The 18,811-nt window shown below is 40.1% G+C and overlaps 1 protein-coding gene across 1 annotated transcript; it reads right to left on the bottom strand.

Moving 5' to 3' along the window:
* Window positions 1-228: 228 nt before the first annotated feature.
* abcb4 (ATP-binding cassette, sub-family B (MDR/TAP), member 4) lies at window positions 229-17,955 on the bottom strand. The gene is made up of 28 exons (XM_079560877.1): window positions 17,883-17,955; window positions 17,522-17,590; window positions 17,252-17,336; window positions 14,957-15,116; window positions 14,837-14,876; window positions 13,763-13,954; window positions 13,187-13,358; window positions 11,827-11,951; window positions 11,373-11,544; window positions 11,188-11,301; window positions 10,799-10,909; window positions 10,600-10,725; window positions 10,199-10,402; window positions 9,830-10,000; window positions 9,028-9,189; window positions 8,643-8,819; window positions 8,135-8,284; window positions 7,800-7,904; window positions 7,618-7,695; window positions 7,453-7,536; window positions 7,050-7,253; window positions 5,627-5,727; window positions 5,024-5,164; window positions 4,369-4,525; window positions 3,984-4,181; window positions 1,070-1,276; window positions 847-993; window positions 229-661 (listed from the first exon to the last, which is right to left on the bottom strand). Exons 1-28 carry the CDS (start codon window positions 17,885-17,887, stop codon window positions 461-463), a joined length of 3,858 nt encoding a protein of 1,285 aa, XP_079417003.1. The 5' UTR covers window positions 17,888-17,955; the 3' UTR covers window positions 229-460.
* Window positions 17,956-18,811: the final 856 nt, after the last annotated feature.

The following is an 18,811-nucleotide window of genomic DNA, read 5'->3' as shown; positions in this document are numbered from 1 at the left end:
AAAACAAACAAACATGTAAACAGACCATTGGCTAGAAGGGAAACGGTGAACATTACACTGTACAACAAAAGTCTGGGTCCAGTGAAGCAATTTGGTCAAATATTACACTGCAAATAGGAAAAGGGGCCTAATCAACCTTTTTGAGTCTCGAATTACCTCCACTACAAAGGATGGTTGGTTAATAACAAGCAAGAGCCTTTTACAGAATGATTAAAACTGATTTTGACTTTCAATGGTGATAAACTCAATATGGAGGATTACCCAACATAGAAATGAATAAAACACAACTCTGAAAAATTACAAAAAGGTTAGTTCAGCATCATGTTGGTCCTTTCAGGTTAAATATGCAACGCTGTTCTAGTTGTGACCAGGATTGAATGGCTTACAAAGGAAATTAAAGCATCATGCTGCCCCTCGTCCTGTCTAAAACAACAGGCACATTCTCACTGCCTCCTCGCTCTCAGCTGCGGTTCAGCTGTTTGGTCACCAGAGTGTGGTAGATCCCCTTCAGGGCCAGCAGCTGTTGGTGTGTCCCCAGCTCAACGATCACTCCACTTTTAAAAACTGCGATACGGTCTGCGTTTTGGATGGTAGAAAGACGGTGAGCCACGACGATACACGTCCGGCCCTTGCTCGCCTGATCTAAAGCTTCTTGCACAACCTGGAATAAAGAAGAGAGAGAGAGAAATCACAATGTATGTTTTTTCTGCTACTGTCGTCTTTGATAATGATGTGGTAGAGATAGGAGACTTTATTTTTTTGATCTACCTTTACTCCTATTTGTCAAGGGTGTTGATAAAATGACTAGTATGGAGTTTTTGATAGAACTGAAATAGGCAAACTCACCTTTTCGCTCTCAGTGTCCAGCGCTGAGGTGGCTTCGTCCAGCAGCAGCAAATTGGGGTTGCGGATGATGGCTCTGGCGATGGCTATTCGCTGCTTCTGACCACCCGACAGCTGTGCCCCCTTATCGCCGGCTTGAGTGGAGTACTTCTGCTCAGTCACACACAAAACACAATAAAAAGTTAAAGTATGTGACATGGGAAGGAAGTTAGAATTGTTGCTGCACCTGTGGCAGTTTTTCGATGAACTCGTGGATATTCGCCATCACGGCCGCTTCTCTTATTTCCTCCATGGTGACGGTGCGGCTGTTGTCTCCGTAGGCGATGTTTTCAGCCAGAGAGCAGTCGAACAGCACCGGCTCCTGGGACACGATGCCAATCTGCGATCTCAGCCAGTGAATGTTCAGGTGCTTCACATCTCTCTCATCCAGCAGCTAATGGAGACAACTACATTCAATAACAAGTACTTCATAAATGTAGCATCAAATACATGTGGAAGTATTGTGAGAACAGGGCCCCTTCCGAACAGTGTTGATTTCATCAACTAAAATATTTAGTCTCAATTTTAGTCAAAGTGTTATTTTTGCCGACTAATATTGGACTAAAACTAAATTAAAAGTTTCTCATGAGACTAAAACTATGACTAAAATGTCCAGATATTTTAGTCGACTAAAATAAGACTAAACAAAAATGAAAAGGAGAGACTGAAATCATCCAAAATTGATCGTCTGAAAAAAACTCAGATCATGTAAATTCACTGCCAAATGATCAGCTCTGAGCTTTGTTCATGTGGAGCAGCTCCATGAAGCAGAGGAACAAGATTAAATATGATTATAATGAATATTAGAAATGCAAAGTCGACTAAATTAGTCTTAAAATTAGTCGACTAAAACTAGACTAAAATTGAAACGATTTTTTCGACTAAATCTCGACTAAAATTACATTACATTTTAGTCAAAAGACTAAGACTAAAACTAAAATAAAATATGTTGTCAAAATTAACACTGCTTCCGAAACCAGTAAATTGGTAAGAGGTCTAACGCCAAACCGGATGTGCGTCAGCGTCCGCCATGATAAGAAGCCTCCGAATTGGTCTGTCAGTTAGGAAGGAGTTAGGAAAAGGAGCCTCAATGCTAACTATCATAGCCACTTTAGCATAGGCACCTCTGATGCTAACTAACCGGTGATTAGGAGCTATGTTTTGTGCCACATGGCAAATTTGCTACTGTAGCTTTATGAAATAGCTGTTGAGATCAAATAAGGCTAAAGGGAAATGTGAAGGATCATTTAGATTTTTCTTCTTTTTTTTTTCTCCTTAAATGTCTTTGTTTGGACACTATGTTGTTGTTGGACACTACACAGTAGGCGGCGACATGCGCTTTTGTTTGTCCTGCTCCACCAATAACCTTAAAGAAGAAGGAAAACAGCTGTGGGTGATGTCACTTCCCCTTCCCCTGGGTAAGGACCAATGGCCGCTGGCTGCCCTGCTTTTTGACCACAAACGTGGGGGCCGCCATTGCTCCGCCGTTGCTGCAGTACCTCCATATATTGGAGTTTAGACACGTTAAAAACTACTTTAAAGCCTGGTTTCAATTGTTTCAACACTAGACTAGGCTAGATATTCCTCCTGAGATAACGCTGGGTTAATAACAATATATGAAACCAGGCTGGTTTTCGTAATATGATTTTTTGAAATCTCGTACTTAATGAGGGTCGGACTGTTAGCATTGGAGCAGCGCGAGCTACACGTCACGCAAGGGCCGAGTCTACGGTGAAAATCCCGCCCGTATGTCCTTTTTAGGAACATGCTTCGTCAGAGCTGGGGAGGGGGAGCCTGTAAATCCGCCATGAATTGCCCCACGGCCGTGGTCATTCTGTTAAATGGGGAGGAGTGAGCATAAGACGTCCATTTTTTTTTACAGTCTATGGTAAGGACGGACGGATTGGGAAAATAGCTCTGAAGCTCTTGTTCACTAACTGCATAGAGATCTAACAGTTGACCCCATGAAAGGTTAAGGATTAGTTGCTAGTGTTAGTGCTTAGAGGCTATAATTTGATGTTTTCGGACGCAGCCCAGGCATTAACAGAGGCAACGTTGAAGATTAGCTCCAACAATCAATCATCAATGTCTGTAATTCAGTGTCAAAACAATTATTATCAGAAAAAACATTGCGTTTATATGATGATCAATAATGGTCTCAAGAGATTAAAAATGGTTACATTCAAAAATACCATATCATGTTCTGAAATTCATATAATTACTTAAATGAAATCCATTTAAGTTTATCTAAAAGTTCTGTCAAGGCAGAGGAAGGATTTCTGTTACCTTCGTGGTATCAATAATCATCAATACAATACAATGCTGGATGCACAGTTGTAAAATGGATGAATCTTGCATGTGAACGTAGAGCCTGGACTAATGCGTAACGGGTCAAAGTACAGTCAGGACAAGGATGTGCAAATACAGTGTGTCAAAGTCAGCTCAAGCACAAAAGCAGCGTTTATCACAGCAGCGAATAACCCCTCGTGCGATATCACCATAAAAAACTTTATTGAAAGACCTCTTTACTGTCTGTGTGTCATGGGTTTGTTGATTGCATGACATTACTTCATCTGAGAAAGGAGTAAAGTAAAATAAAAATGGCAATAAACTCTAAGGAGCAGAGAAAGACACTGTGAGATGATGTGACAAGTCTAGACTAAAGTTTGCCATGTCATCAGTGCAGTGTTGTTTTACAGAGCACTCATTATTTATTCAAAGACAAATGTGGGGAGAATTAAGTTACATTTAGTGACGTCTAGCAACTGATTTGGACGTTACAATGGGTTTAGTCAGCTTTTTTATACTTATTTTGCAATGTACAAATTCTACACTGATTGAGGAAAAAACATAAATATATTAAGACTCTATAACAACAACTGTAGATCCATTCCAAGTTGTCTGTCATTTTTCAATAATAACACTGGAATAAAGATAGGAGTGTAAATAAAGGAGTAAGATTTACTGCTACAGTACAAGGGTTGTCATTGCGTGTGTGCTGTTGCAAACGCGACTGTAAAGTGAGTTAAGCATTACCCGGACGACAGTAGGCGAAGGGGCACCGGCTTTATTGATCTTTGCACGTGTTTGCATTTGCTTACCACGCTCCCTTCATTGGTGTCGTAGAATCGCTCCAGTAGTTGCACCGTTGTACTTTTTCCACAGCCGCTGCTGCCGACCAACGCCAGAGTCTCCCCTTTGCCCACCTTCAGGTCCAGGCCTCTCAGGATGGGCTGGTCGGGACGGGTTGGGTAGTTGAACTGGACGCCATCGAAACGCACGTTGCCTTCGAACTCGGGCTGCGAGCCAAGAGAGAAATAAGTTATTGTTTTGTTTCCGTTCAAATTCTATTCAGTCAGTGCAATAATTTAGTGTCAAAAGGTGTAAATAAAAGTAAATAAAAATGAGTAGGTGGCACAGACAGTAAGACTGGGCTCTGCCCTCCTCCAGAATTTGATATCTATTTTATCTTTAAGCGCTTTGTACCGGTGTTTCTCCCTTTGTTGAGAGGTTGTCGATGGCCGGCTCTCTGTTGATCAGCATCATGAGGTGGGCAGCGGACACCTTGGCGCGAGCGTAGTTGGGAGCGAACGCGTTGGCCTCACCCACAGCCATGGCACCGTACAACATGGCTGAAATGACCCTGAGGACATGGATTAGGTTACTGTACTTGAAAACCTCCAAGATAGAATGAATGATGATCAGAAATGTGAAGTTACTCTGCAGCAAAACGGACATTGTTGAAAAGTGGCAACAAACATGTCACATTTTGCTCATAAATGACTCATTACATTGAATCCTGAACTGTATATTTTGAGCATCAAAGAAATATTACTGTATTTAGTTTAACCACGGGTAAGATCCTCACTCATCACTAATAACAGCACATAATAAGTTAATAATTAATGCCAAGAATGTTTTGCTACATAACACACAACCACAGCTCAGAGTTTGTGAACCTTGGACTTTTTATGGTTTTCATTCCTGAGTGAGACAACTGTTCTATCGGCTGGATGGATTCTGCCAGACAGAGATGTTTATACAGAAATGGCGAGTTGCTTTCAAGCAAAAAAGTGAATACATAAAAAGTTTGTCCACGTGGTTTGAGAGTTTAGGCTCTAAGCAAACAACCAAAACTCACAGAAATAGTCCTTCCACAGTCACTCGTCCCTCCAACACAAGCCAAGCTCCAAAGCGGAAACAGCCGGCGTAACTGAAGTAGATCATGGCCTGTGAGATGGAGTAGGTGAAGCCGTATGCGTGGGCTTTTTTTATTGAGTTTCTAACAATAATAAAAGAAAACACACAGAAAATCATAAATAAAAAGATGGACAAGTAACGTGTGGATAATGACATGCGATTCATGGTTTTCAGACGACATCATTGGCCGACGGAAGCTCATTGGATGCGCTATGGTACACGGTTTACTGAAATTAGACGTTTGATTCCATCGTAATAAACTCACTGGGAGATAAAACCATGTGTTGATACATTAATTAATGGCCGTCCCTCCTTGCTCCAAGATGCTTTATTTGATAGACACTGATAAGACTAATAAACCAGAAAACAAAGACAAATTGATCAGCAGCAGTGAGCACAAATCACATTAATGTCTGTCGTTTAGCCACAATCACCTTTACGTTATTGTAGTTTAATTAAAATTATATCAACAGACGTAAATGTACAGCTTCCCGTCAACCATGATGTCACTGAAAACCATGAATAAGAAATGTCTTTTACGTACTTGAATGGCACTATGAGGTTTTCATAATACAGGGACTCAAACTTGTTTTCGCGTGTGAGAGAGACGACAGTGCGGATGTTCTCTATGGCCTCAGTGGCGATCTATCAAAAACATAACAATTTATAAATTTATTTTAAAAAACACACAAAAATAAAGATAACTGTATAAAAGTGTGCACTGGAGAACACGTCAGTGGTTCATGAGACCATCTTTAATAGATCACAGGACTTTGCTTAAAATCACTCTTGTTAAATTGTTTTTGATAGTTCGACTTATGATTAAAGCTGGAATTTGACAAATACTGTATTTTTACATTAAAGGGACTAGATGAAGTTGGTCATTTTTAGACTCACTACTGCCACCTCAGGTCTTACACCTAACTGCAGTTTCTATATTAAAGCAGTACTAAGTAACGTGTTTACCTTAAAAAATCCTTTTCATAGTCCCTCTAATACAAGTGTTTTTGGGATGATTGGAGGGTCTTTCATCTCCCCCTGGTGTCAGTGCCCAGAAAACCATGTTTGCAACTTGACTGCCACCGGACCGGAGTAAGCAATACACACTAATGGAATCACGAAGAAGAAGCTAACATGCTAACGGGCAAAGCTAACTGCGGGCAAACGTCACTTTAAACAGTATTTACAGCCAAGTTTGAGTGAAAAAAATTATTTCCATTGTATAATTGGATGTAGAATATCCCTCTCTCCCTCCGCCTTTCCTGTCAGCGTAGTATTTACTCTCCAAGACAATTAATAAGTAAAAAAATTGTAACTTGCTACAACACCTGCAGTTGCGCTTATGGCCTCTCGGGGCAAGAGTTACTTAGTACTGCTTTAAGCTCGTGCATGACGGCACATCGGACCCAAATTAACACCTTTTTGAGTGACAGGATTTTAGAGGCAGTTGTGTGAAAAGGTCTGGGCTCATTCTACACATTAGGACATTGCTGGAACATGGGGAGGAAAAGACTCCGTATAGTCCCGTTTAACAGACCAAAACGGAGACAGGAGACGGTTTTTTATCATAAATATAAAATAACATTTTCAATTGGGTCGCGGCTTGTCATGATATGTTGTAAGTGGGTCATGGGACTCTAGTTGAGAAACACTGCAATACGTCATGGGAACTGTAAACCAGAGCCATATAAGGCGATGCACACTGAGTGCTGTGGTCTGTTTACATAAAGACTATAGACAGTGACTGCAGATCCACTTCTGATCCAGACCTAGGGAAGCAGCAGCAGTTTCTAGTCCCCGCCTTGGTGGTGTACTATATTTTATCTTGACTGAACAAATACTGAACATTTTTCCACATTCAAATAATTAAAGTAGGGCTGTATCCCTACAGATAGTAACATGGCCCCTGCATAAAGTACAAACTGCTACAACTCTATTGACACAAAAATGGACGTATGTGGATCTACCTTTCCCGCCTTCTCCAGCTCCTTCTTGTCCTGCGCGGCTTGTCCGCTGAGCAGCTTCATCTGAGCAGCTCCTGCCAGAGCCATGACGGGCACCACCGCCAAAATCAGCAATGTCAACTCCCAACAGTACACGAAGGAGATGACAATACTGGTGCCCATGTTGGCGATGTTTTGAGCAAATGTGGCCAGACGTGTTCCAGTTGCCTAAGAAAAGAGGAGAAAAATGCATATTTGTATTTTCAAGTTTATTCAAAGCTTGCATAGACTTGACACTTTGTGAATGTGTCCATGGCTTTATTCTCTGGTAGAAATTGTTGCTAAAGACTGCAGAGGTTTTGGTTTGGTTCATGGTTGTTTGTTTTATGTGTCCATAAATAAAAAATAAAAAGGAGAAGCGACCTACCCCTTGAACTTGTGCAGCGTCTGTTGCGAGTCGTGTAGTTAAAGCTCCAACGCTGTTTTTGTGATCATCAAACCAGCCCAGATCCTACGGGGTTTGATCAGACACAAGTAGTCATGTATCTATATAATAGGGATTACAATCACATTGACCTAACTTTACATTTACCTGTCTCATTATTGCTGTAAATGCCTTAAGTCGAAGCTTCAGTGTCAAAATCTCTCCTGATTTACCAAAGCAGTAGCCCTGTGCAAAGTGTAGTTGGTTGGTTCATAAAGAATGGAACAATTACAACACGTTTCTAAAAATCACATTGAAGGACGGCTATTTATGATTGTTTTAATGCTTACCTGTAAAAACATAGTGACAAAAGACACTCCTCCAATAACAGCAAACATGAGACTGAAGAATGTCGCTCTTTCTCTGACAATTTCTTGATCTGGTTCTGCAAACACCTGCACAACATACAACATTAAATGTAAAACATGATCTACATGAGGTGAATTTACTTCATATGATCATGAATATTTATCAGTCTTCAATAAGAACAATGCTGCATTAGTTTTATATTTGTGTTCATAATTTGAGTAGCTAGTTAACTCTATGGCAAAACGTCAAAGTAATTAACTAACTAGTGTAGATCGTGTAGAAGTTTTTGCAGTTTACCACATTATTTCTTACTCACAGTGATGATCTTGGAGAAGAGGATCGCAAACACCGGCTGCATTGCTCCATTAATTGTTGCACATATGATGCCAACGATAATATATGGTAGTTCACTTAAGTTCAGTCGCATAACTTGAAAAAAAGAAACCGGAGGAGCATCGTCATCATCCTGCAAATCAGACAGCACAGAACCTCAAACTCAACATTATGGAGAGGAAATAGAGTTTAACTGTGTAGGACAGAAGTCTAAGACAGAAACTACACCATGATTGATGTCTTTTCTATCAGATAAGGTGAACCTATTTCAACATTGCAAACAGGTGTAATTGAAAGGTCCTACAGCCATAAGACTTGTATGGCAAGTTTGTAGGTCCTTTTACTAACAATCAAGAATAAAAGAAAACATTTTTAGGTTTTGGAATTTTCTTTCGAAAACTACAGATAATTCATCTCACGAGATTGTAGTAAATGTATGGGATATTACTGAATGCCAACAGATAAAATGGGGTCACGACACTACAGCTTACCTCTTCAGTCTTGTCTTTGTCATCCTTTTTGTCCGTGTCTCCCTGTGCACTAGCAAAGGAAGACCCCCTGGTGGATTTTCTTCGCCGTATTGATGAGCTTTTAGTCAATGGGGTTTCCTCAACCTCATCCTCCAGCAGCTCCTCTTCGCTGACATGATCCTCGACATTTCGAAAGCTCTGAAATGTTTACCAATAATATTCTGACCAACACGTAGACAAAGAGTTAAATGATAATTTTAATATAGTTAAAATAACTTAATGACCATCATTCAGACTGCTTTGAGAAGTTGCACCAATAAGTGGACTACTATACTGTATAAATAGTGTATTACTAGTGCACTACTATACTGTAGTGAACTGATTATGCCTTGTCGCTCAGTGTTACCTGCATTGTGACCAGCGTGTGATAGACTCCTTGTATTTCCATTAGCTTGTTGTGAGAACCGAGCTCAACAATTTCACCACTTTGGAAACCAGCGATGACGTCAGCGTTTCTGATTGTAGAAAGGCGGTGGGCTACAACTATAGTTGTACGACCCATTCTGACCTGCAAACAGACAGTAAACTGATTATTAAAGCCCCTTCGCGGATGTTCCACGTTATTGTGCTATTTAACCAGAGCAACTACCATGAACTGTTTACAGAGCTGTAAATGAACATGCTACCCAAACCAAATGTGCTCCTCATGCTCAACTCGACAACGAAATACTCGATCAAAATGAAGCATTTTGAAAGGACCTGATGTATTGACCACATTTGGTTGCCCTCACACAAAGCAGCAACATCTCCAAGGAGATGAGTAAGGTGCCCCTCTCCCAGCAAAGTCAGGTCTGTGGAGAGGTGAGCCCACTCTTAGTAAAAAAAAAAAAAAAAAAAAGCGCTCTCTTATCTAATCCAAACCACTTTGTTCTGCAGCACATTTTAACAACTTGACAGTTAAAAAGTGCTGTACAAAACTTAACATAAACAAACAAAAACATTAAAAAACAAAACGCACAGCAGTGAAAGCTCCCAATTTTTCATAGTTTCTTACACCATTAAGTGTGACGTAAATTTAATAAACAAAAACATAAATAAAATAAATAAGATTTACCTCTCTGTGCTCCACCTGAGCCACATTCGTCATATACAATTTCATCTGTAATCTGTCATAGAGCGTGTGTATGTGTGTCTGTGTGTGTGTGTACCTTGTCCAGAGCAGCTTGAACAATGGTCTCGCTCTCAGCGTCCAGAGCAGATGTGGCCTCGTCCAGGAGCAGGATTTTGGGATTGCGGACGAGTGCTCGGGCGATAGCAATCCTCTGCTTCTGCCCTCCGCTCATCTGAGTCCCTCTGTCCCCCACCAGTGTCTCAAATCTCTGTTTGGGTAAAAGACAGAGCTTTTCAGTGACAATGTCCAGATGCCTTCATCAGTTTGATGAAGGGCCCTTTGGGCCTGTCTGTGTTAGATTAGCGAGCCCACTGCCTCTCTTAGTAACTGGACTGCAAAAGGTAAATTAGTTTATTATTATGCAAGATTATTTCCAACAATTCTGATATTAATGATAGTGACGTACATCAGGGAGGTTCATGATGAAGTCGTAGGCGTTGGCCTCTTTGGCAGCCTGCTCGATCTCCTTCTGCGTGACATCTATGCGGCCGAATCGGATGTTCTCAGAGATGGTGGTGGCAAAGAGGACAGGCTCCTGACTCACAACGCCGATCATCTCTCTCAAGCAGCGGATGTTTAGAGAGCGGATGTCGTGATCATCAACACATATCTGTGAAGACATATGGTAAAGTGAAGTGAAGCCATAAAGACTGGCTTCTATTTCATTTATCTGCACTCTAAGAACTGCTGCACTGTCTTTCTAGCAGCACAATTATACGGAAATACTATTAAGAAAACCCATTTATTTCACGCCATGTTCTTGCACATTATTGACATATTTAGTGATAAAATAAACACCATACTTACAGATCCTTCCAGAGGATCATAAAATCTCTGGAGTAACTGGATGGTTGTGCTTTTTCCACATCCGCTGCTGCCAACTAATGCAATAGTCTGTCCGTTCTTCACAGTCAGCGACATGTTATTTAAGACCTGTACAGAGTCACAGGTTTTTTATTCAGACACACAGTGGTTATGGTGGTCGATGCAGCGATGAGCGACTTACTTTCACATCCGGTCTTGATGGGTAAGAGAAGTGGATGTTCTTGAACTCTATGTTGCCTTTAATGCTGTCTGGTTTAAAGCCCTCTTCTGAAAAGCTGTTGATGGTTGGGACCTGATACAACATTAGACATTTGTATCAGCTTTAAGCTTTCTAGTTTCTAGGCTCATTAAATGCAATTACAAAATAAAAATCAACATAAATGAAAAAACATATTTGTAAATTAAATGTTGTGTTTCTTGTTATAGCACTCTTGGCCCACAGCTTTGGGGACCCAGAGGTGAGGAATCAGTGCTGTTTTCTTATTAAGGAGTGGACCGACCAGGGCTAGTTTCACCAAGACCCTGACATAGAATAGCGTATGTGTTCAAGTTAGCTATGCATGTTCTTACTCTGTCTATGATACTGTAGACTTTATGAGCCGCCCCTCGAGCAGAAGCAAAGGCCGTTATGTTGGGAGAGGTCTGTCCCAAGGCGAAGGCTCCGATGAGGACAACAAAGAAGACCTAAAACATAGACTACTTTAAAAGAAAGTTGATGTTTTATCAAACAATGCAGACACTCAGTCAGAACTCACAGTGAGGACACTACCGATGGTGTACTCTCCGCTGAGCACCAGAGTGCTGCCATACCAGAAGGCCAGAGCGTAGGACAAGTAAATCATCAGAAAGGTAAAGCCCATGGCAATGTTTGCAGAAATTGCCTTTTTGATTCCCATGTTTTTAGCATCTTCCAGGTTTACCTGGTATCTGTAGGCACAATAATGTGTTAGTTATAAATATGGTAAAATGCATTATTCATTCACTCTCCATACTCTGTCATGGTAAACTATTTACATAGCCAAAGCTGCCCTGGGTTAGAGAGAGGCAAGGCAAAACACACACACACCACATTAACAGAGTCAATGGTGCCCCAACACAACCACACAACAACAATATGCAATGTGAAAGAGGAAAAAGGGTAGCTTCAATCGAATAACACTGTGCCCTTTCCTCCAATTTAATTATCAGAATCATTAGTAGAAAATGCACCGTTTTATCTCTTTGTCTTGTCCATTGAAGGCGAACACGGTTCTGATGGCCGAAAGCACCTCTTCTGCCACAGCTCCGGCTTTGGCATAAGCCGTCTGCTCTTTGGATGTGAACGTTGTGAGTACCTACAAACACAAGTAGAATCATGGCAGAGGCTTTAAATTCACTGGGAATAGTGGGACTATTTGGTGCATTAGATAAAGTGCCATAACAGAATATTTACTCCCAACTCCACTGTGAAGAGCTTTGCTTGAAATTGGAAAATATACATAGCAGCACATACCACAAACCTAGAGTTTCAATTTGAATGGTTGCAGAAAGCAAATCACTAAAGCTGCAGTTATGTAGGTAATGCAATAACCCTTGCAAAAAGCAGATTATACTGTCTCCGTGGAGTGTTATTATGCTTGTAGTTTAGATCTCTACAAACATGTTCTGTATCACATGTGATTTTTAAATATTTATATTTCAGATATCTCTTAATTGTTAAAGCTCATCAGTTTGTGTAGAATACACACGTGTGCCAATGAACTTCAGATATTGCTAAGTATGCCACCATGCGGTTAGCGCTCTTCCCTCAAAACATGAAGGTCCTGGGTTTGATCCAGGGCCAAGCGCAGCCTTTCTGTGTGGAGTTTGCACATTAGGTGCTCTGGTTTCCCCTACCACTAAAAACATTACGGTTACAGAATGTAACCATGGTTCTCTGAGTGAAGAGATAATCTTTCCAGCTCGTGCATAGACCATAGGTATGAGCTGGAGACAGTCTTAATACTATAGAGCAGTGTTTTTCAACCACTGTGCCGTGGCACACTAGAGTGCCATGAGATATTCTCTGGTGTGCCTTGGGAAAAATTATGCAAATTAATTATTATCCACAAATAATGTACCGTTTTCGAGTGTCTGTGCTGTCTAGTGATCGGCAGAGTAACCATGTAATACTCTTACCTATCAGATCAGATAGCTAATTTCTTTGAGACAAGAGAATTAGTGATGAATGGATGGCGGTGAAAGTGGGATTGTGGCTAGTGAGACTATACGGTGTTATTCAAGACACTTTGATGAGAACGACTGAATATAGGCTACAGAGTTCAATTTTTTAACATTTTCTGCTGGTGGTGTGCATCGTGATTTTTTCAATTAAAAAACTGTGCCTTGGCGCAAAAAAGGTTGAAAAATACTGCGATAGAGAACATATACAATAGAGGTCCCAGCATGTGGCCAGCATGAGTGAGAGAGTGTTTGTGAGTGTAGAACAACAGATGCAATCGGGCATGGCGTAATTACGTGCATGTGTTCACTAACATGCACAGCCCTGACCAATAAAACAAACAAAGAATAGAACACTGATCAAACTCACTTTGCCGAACAGCCCTGCAGCTATTCCGAGCACAGGACTGACGGCCAGGATGACCAGGGTCATCTTCCAGCCTTTGATGAAGCCAATGATGAAGGATGCAACAAAGGTGCTGAATGCCTGAAGCAGCAACCCCACCTTATCGCCGATGCCCTCCTGGATCTTATAAACATCGCTGAAATTAAAAGATGAAATATGCCAAAAATGAATTCAGTCACAATTAATAAGTTATGTTAAAATCTCAGAACAGAAAATTTACAAATAATGAAATGTTTACTATATTTTTTGGCCTAATGATCTCTGTGACTGATTCATCCACCACAGCTTCTTAATATAGTGAGAAAAAAAAAAAGATTTCACCTTTAATAATGTGCGGAAAAGATAATCTACTTTGTGCATCACGTTATGATAGGCCCAGACATTGGCAAAAGCATGAATAAACACCTGCCTTTTTACGCCACAAAGAAATTCAGCAACTGCCCTTCATCACAATTTAAATTCATAACCTCTTTTATTTTCGCTCTCTCATAAAGGCGACAAATTTCAATCAGGCTAAAGATCAAAAAGTGACAAATTTACTCTGTAAGTCGCGTGTTGAGCTCTCCGGTCTCGTTGACGTCAAACCAGCCGATCTCCTGCTGCATGATTGCGTGGAAGAAGAGCTTTCGGATGCGTTTGACCTGTCGACCTGCCGCTATTGTCCAGAAAGAAATGGTCAAGTATCCTGTGACCATCATGACTGCTCCCATGATAGAGTAGTATATGGCATAGCTGGGACAGAAAACAAAAACACAGCAGTCTTAGCTCAACGTACACTGCACAGCAACAACCAGCTGTTAAAGTAAATATTGAAAAACCTTACAGAAAAATGAAATTTGTGGAAACTTTCACAACGAGGGGTATCCGAATATGTGTCAGAATGAATATTCATAAACATGTGCTCTGTAGTCTTTTAGTATAATGCACTGGTAGGGAATATGGTAAAACACAGTAAGCTTTTAATGGTTGGATAAAATGGTGGTATCTTGATTCAATTTCATATTGTTAAGGCCAATATGTGCGGATTTTACAGTATCGTTTTTTGACCGATTTAGCGTCCATCGGCCGATCTAATCACAATCCAGGACCGAAAATGATAGAGATTTCCCGTTTTTTCTTATTGGAAAGAGCAAAGTCAGGGCTTTAAAACAGCCACAACTTCCTAAGCCTCAGGGGAACAGAGAAACACCGCGATTAAAACTGGTTAGCTACAAGTGTGACTAAAGTTAGTTTCACTAAACCTCAGTCAATATGGATATGCTACAGAACCAGGAGAATTTACAACTGTATTTTTGATCACTGCGCAAAATGCCGCGGCTAGCACCAGTATGCTAATGCTAATGAAAGCTGAGACAGAAACTATGATTGAATCACCCAAAGTAATAAAGTAAAATTGGCCAAGTCTGGACTATTTATGTTTTTTCACGATGATAGACCAGACAGAAATCAGCCAAAGATATCAACTCAGGCATTGGCCTATAAAAATCCCTCCTCTAGTATCAACTGTGACCAGATGAGAGGAAACCCTGATGAAATTGTTTGGACATCACCCTGTTTAAACCCATACTGTTTTACAATTGCATTGGGTCTGTCTTCTATAATGTTAAACTTTACCCAGTCATTTCCTCTTCTAAAGTGCTGTTAAGCGTGATATCTGTGGAAGACAACAGAACAAAATGTCTTAATAAATCAAAGCACACAAGCACTTCAAACCAGAAATCGTCATATACTCACTGCCGAGACTGATGTTTGGTGGGATTTTGGAGGAATCTACAAAGCTGTCAGTCATATCTCCAAAAACCACACACATGAGAGGAAGGAGCACTCCGCTGACTATCGCCGCCAGTGTTGCCACAATTATCAACATGATGTCTGTGCTGTTCGCAAACCTGAACTGCCCAAAATAAAATAAACAGATTTGATACAAAGAAACTTCAAACTCTGGACTCCCATTGTATTCTCACAGCGGGGGCCAGACGCTGTGAACCACTAACAAAAACAACAGGAAGACGAGGTGGACTCCCATCCTCTGCAGAAACAACATATGAAACCTATTGTGCGTAGTTTGAGGTCTGAAAATCAGCGAAACAGTGACAATTCTGGTAACTTTACGTGGCGCAAGATACATATTCACTCACAAAAACGTCATCTACACAATAGTTTATCTATGTTTTACTCACTTTCCAGGAAGGTGGAATAAGTCAGCCATGTACAGTGTTAAAAGTTTTGAAATTTGAACCTTTTAGATCTAGCCCTTCATGTTCAGGTTCACTACATAAATAGATTGGACTTTTTCCCCCCTATGCTTTCTGTTCTTCTCAATAACATTTTAAGTTTTTATATATTTTTGATCTGAATCGATACTTTACAAACCAAAAATGACACATAACACCTTTGATTCTCAGCCCTCAGTATGAAACCGTGTGATTGTGGGAATATAAAGCTTACAACACACATTTACAACTACCTCTTTCAGCAGATAGTAAGGAGCACGTGCAGAAAGGCCAATCAAAGTTCAAAAATAAGTATGTAAACCTGAATACAGTTTTCAGGAATGTCTCAGTGTTGTCCGCTGATAAAAACACACAAGTCGAGTAATCCAGCTTATTCAGTCTGTCTCCTTGTCAAAAGCTCTAAACACTTGCCCTCCACTTACTGAGGTCATGAGGTGATGCTCCTGTGTTTTCAAAAGTCTTTTAGTGTGTACTTCTTCTGATCATTTCAGCGCTCATTTTCCTTCAATTGTTTTTCCCCCAAATAGCTTGACGTCTTTTATATTTATGAATGACTTTACTTTAGGCTATTAAAAAAAATTAAACAATAATACGTAAGTGTCCAAAAGGATTTCAAGAAGCCTGAAATATGACATCTTTAAACAGAATTTATTTTCAACAAGTTAAAACCACAATAGGTAATAATTCAATGAATCTCAAGATCAATGTTGTATTATTGACCTTTTTTATGTATCATATTGGTAACATAATGGAAGGATGTTAATATATTAATATTAATGTATATTAATATTAATTAATATTGATAATCTATTCAATGAAGACTATGAACGTGTTTTTAAATGACATGCAAGGCCAGATTTATGCAGGGGCCTACAGGGGCTAAGCCAGGGGTGTCCAAAGTGCGGCCCGGGGGCCAAATGCGGCCCTCAGACCAATTTTTGGTGGCCCTCTGCCTTCTTGCTGAATCGGGACACATCATCAGAGATAGTCCTTTTTATTTGAAATGTAATAATAATAATGCGGCACTAACCACCGATCTATGGCCCTTCACCCTGTGTTCGCTTCAGTATGCAGCCCCCCATGAAAAAAGTTTGGACACCCCTGGACTAAGCCCATGGGCCCAGCAGGTTGAAGGACCCATAGGCATGAGGAGAAAAGGAGAGGGTTCCCTCTCTGTTAGCATACTCCCTCACATGTAAGGCTTAATCAGATGACTTTGTACCCAAGACTAAACCAGGTCTAAACAAAACCAGACCCCCTTTTTAAATGAGTCCCCCCACCAGTCTGGCAGTAGCAAAGGTTCTTCTGTGAGGCCCATGGAGCTCAAATTGGGGTCATCATGTTTATATTTTTAAACGAGTATTATGTTTAAGAAGTTATAAGAAGCATGTTCTAATAATAAAAAAAAACAACATTAATTCCTTTCATTGTAGAGAGAGAGAAATCAGACAGACAGTATATGGGGGGCCCTGAATAAACTTTAGCCCCGGGGACATTTTACTTAAATCCGGCCCTGATGACATGATGATATTTTTCTCACAATAATCTAAAATCTGGCAGTGTGTTTCTGACCCTCTCCATAACCTCTTCCAGCTGCTCTGATCTTGAACACAGATACCGGACACTTAAATATAGTGAGGTCCATTTTAGTTTTTGTTTCATCAGCCATCGCCATTCTCAACAGGATTCTCAACCTTGTTTGATGTGATTTACGTTGTCTGTTGTGCACCCTTTAACATGACAGTCCATGGAAACTAATTTCTTGTATAATAAAGAATCAATCTCTATAACTTACCAAAGCAATGGGTCCAACCATAGGTGGCGGTGGCTCTTTTTCTTTGCCCTTCTTATCTTTCTTTTTGCCATCCTCTGTATTTTTACTGTCACAAAGCAGATTGCAGACATTAGAGGAGCAGCTCTTAACAGGACAACTCCAATCAATTAGCTACTTATTCATTCCAAGGATAAAATCAGCAACAGGTTAATTAAGTCGTGTGATTTTTTTGATGCCATAAATAAACTATGACATATGAATTAAAAAATGTACTTGATTTACTTGACTTACCTTGTCGTCCCGTTTTGATCCACTTTTTCAGTCATTTTGTAAGATTCCCCCTCCTCAGCCAGGTCGCCCCTTTACAAAAGATTTAAAGTACAATTATTATCCAACTTCATTTATTTACATTTACTTCATTTATTCTCCTTTACAAACATCTTTTCCATTTTCCCAGATACAACAAGATCACACTTCACCACAGGCACAAACTAACTTGGATGACGGTTTAACGTTTACTCTGAGGGCAAACTGACACTGCACGTAAATAGACCTGTCAAATGTCAGTGTGTTACATAATCAGCTTTGTGGTCTTTACTCGCATAAATGTTTGTTAGTTCATTAACAAAAAAAGAGAGAAAACACCACGAACCCCATGTTTTCGTCCGCACGTTGATCTTGACTCCCGTTTGGCGGAGATGATGGTTGTGAGCACGTGCGTCTGATGTCTGTCACACTGCGACACTGCCCCGCCTCGTCACGTGGTCTCTTCTTATCTCACGTTATACAGTTATATATCTACTGCCATAAAAAAGAAGAGGACAACCTACAGGGAGCCTACAGGGAGCTCACTGAGCGACTTAGTTATATTTCCCGTGTAAAATATGTGTGGGTAAAAATAAAAAGATTAAAGATAAAAGCTCGCATCCACAGAAAAAGTCTCCATTAATAGGCTATATAAATAACAAACAAAAAAATCTAATTATTGTTTGCAATAAAAGATATTGAATAATGCGTAACTCAATGATCAATGGCCAGTAAAACTGCAGCAACCCCCAGTGACCAAAGGGTGGCACTGTAGATGCTAAGATTTTAAAGCTTGCCTGACTTCAAAAATGGTAAAGTGACCAAATTAATACTTCTTGAGTTTTTGAACTAGTTTGGCACAGACAGAAATATATATATATTTTAAAGAAAATGTGAAAATGCTGAGTTTAAGGAATGTGATTGCGTGCTTTGCTGTTGTTTGTTTATTTTGCTTTGATATAGACAATAGACAATCATTTCAGGTGATCGTTGGAGCAGAGTGCACTGTCAGGAGCACAGTGTATTCCCAATACACGCAAGACTTCTTTTTAAACAAAATGTTATAATCGACATGAAAAATAGCCTAACCCATTTTCTGTCTTTTAATTTGTGCCATTATAAAACACTATCCAATATTATATACTGTATGTATCTTGAGTTCTCTGATCTAAAATGTAAATTCTCTATTTTTTACACAGTACCAGTTTCCCTTCCCATGAAAGACTGCAGTTTGAAAGACTAAATTATCATATTCAAGACTCTGTCGGACCATTC

The sequence above is a fragment of the Gobius niger genome, assembly GCF_951799975.1.
Source record: "Gobius niger genome assembly, chromosome: 8".
Taxonomy (NCBI): domain Eukaryota; kingdom Metazoa; phylum Chordata; class Actinopteri; order Gobiiformes; family Gobiidae; genus Gobius; species Gobius niger.
Note: the sequence above shows the minus strand (reverse complement) of the source record. Positions and strands in the feature narration are given on the sequence as shown.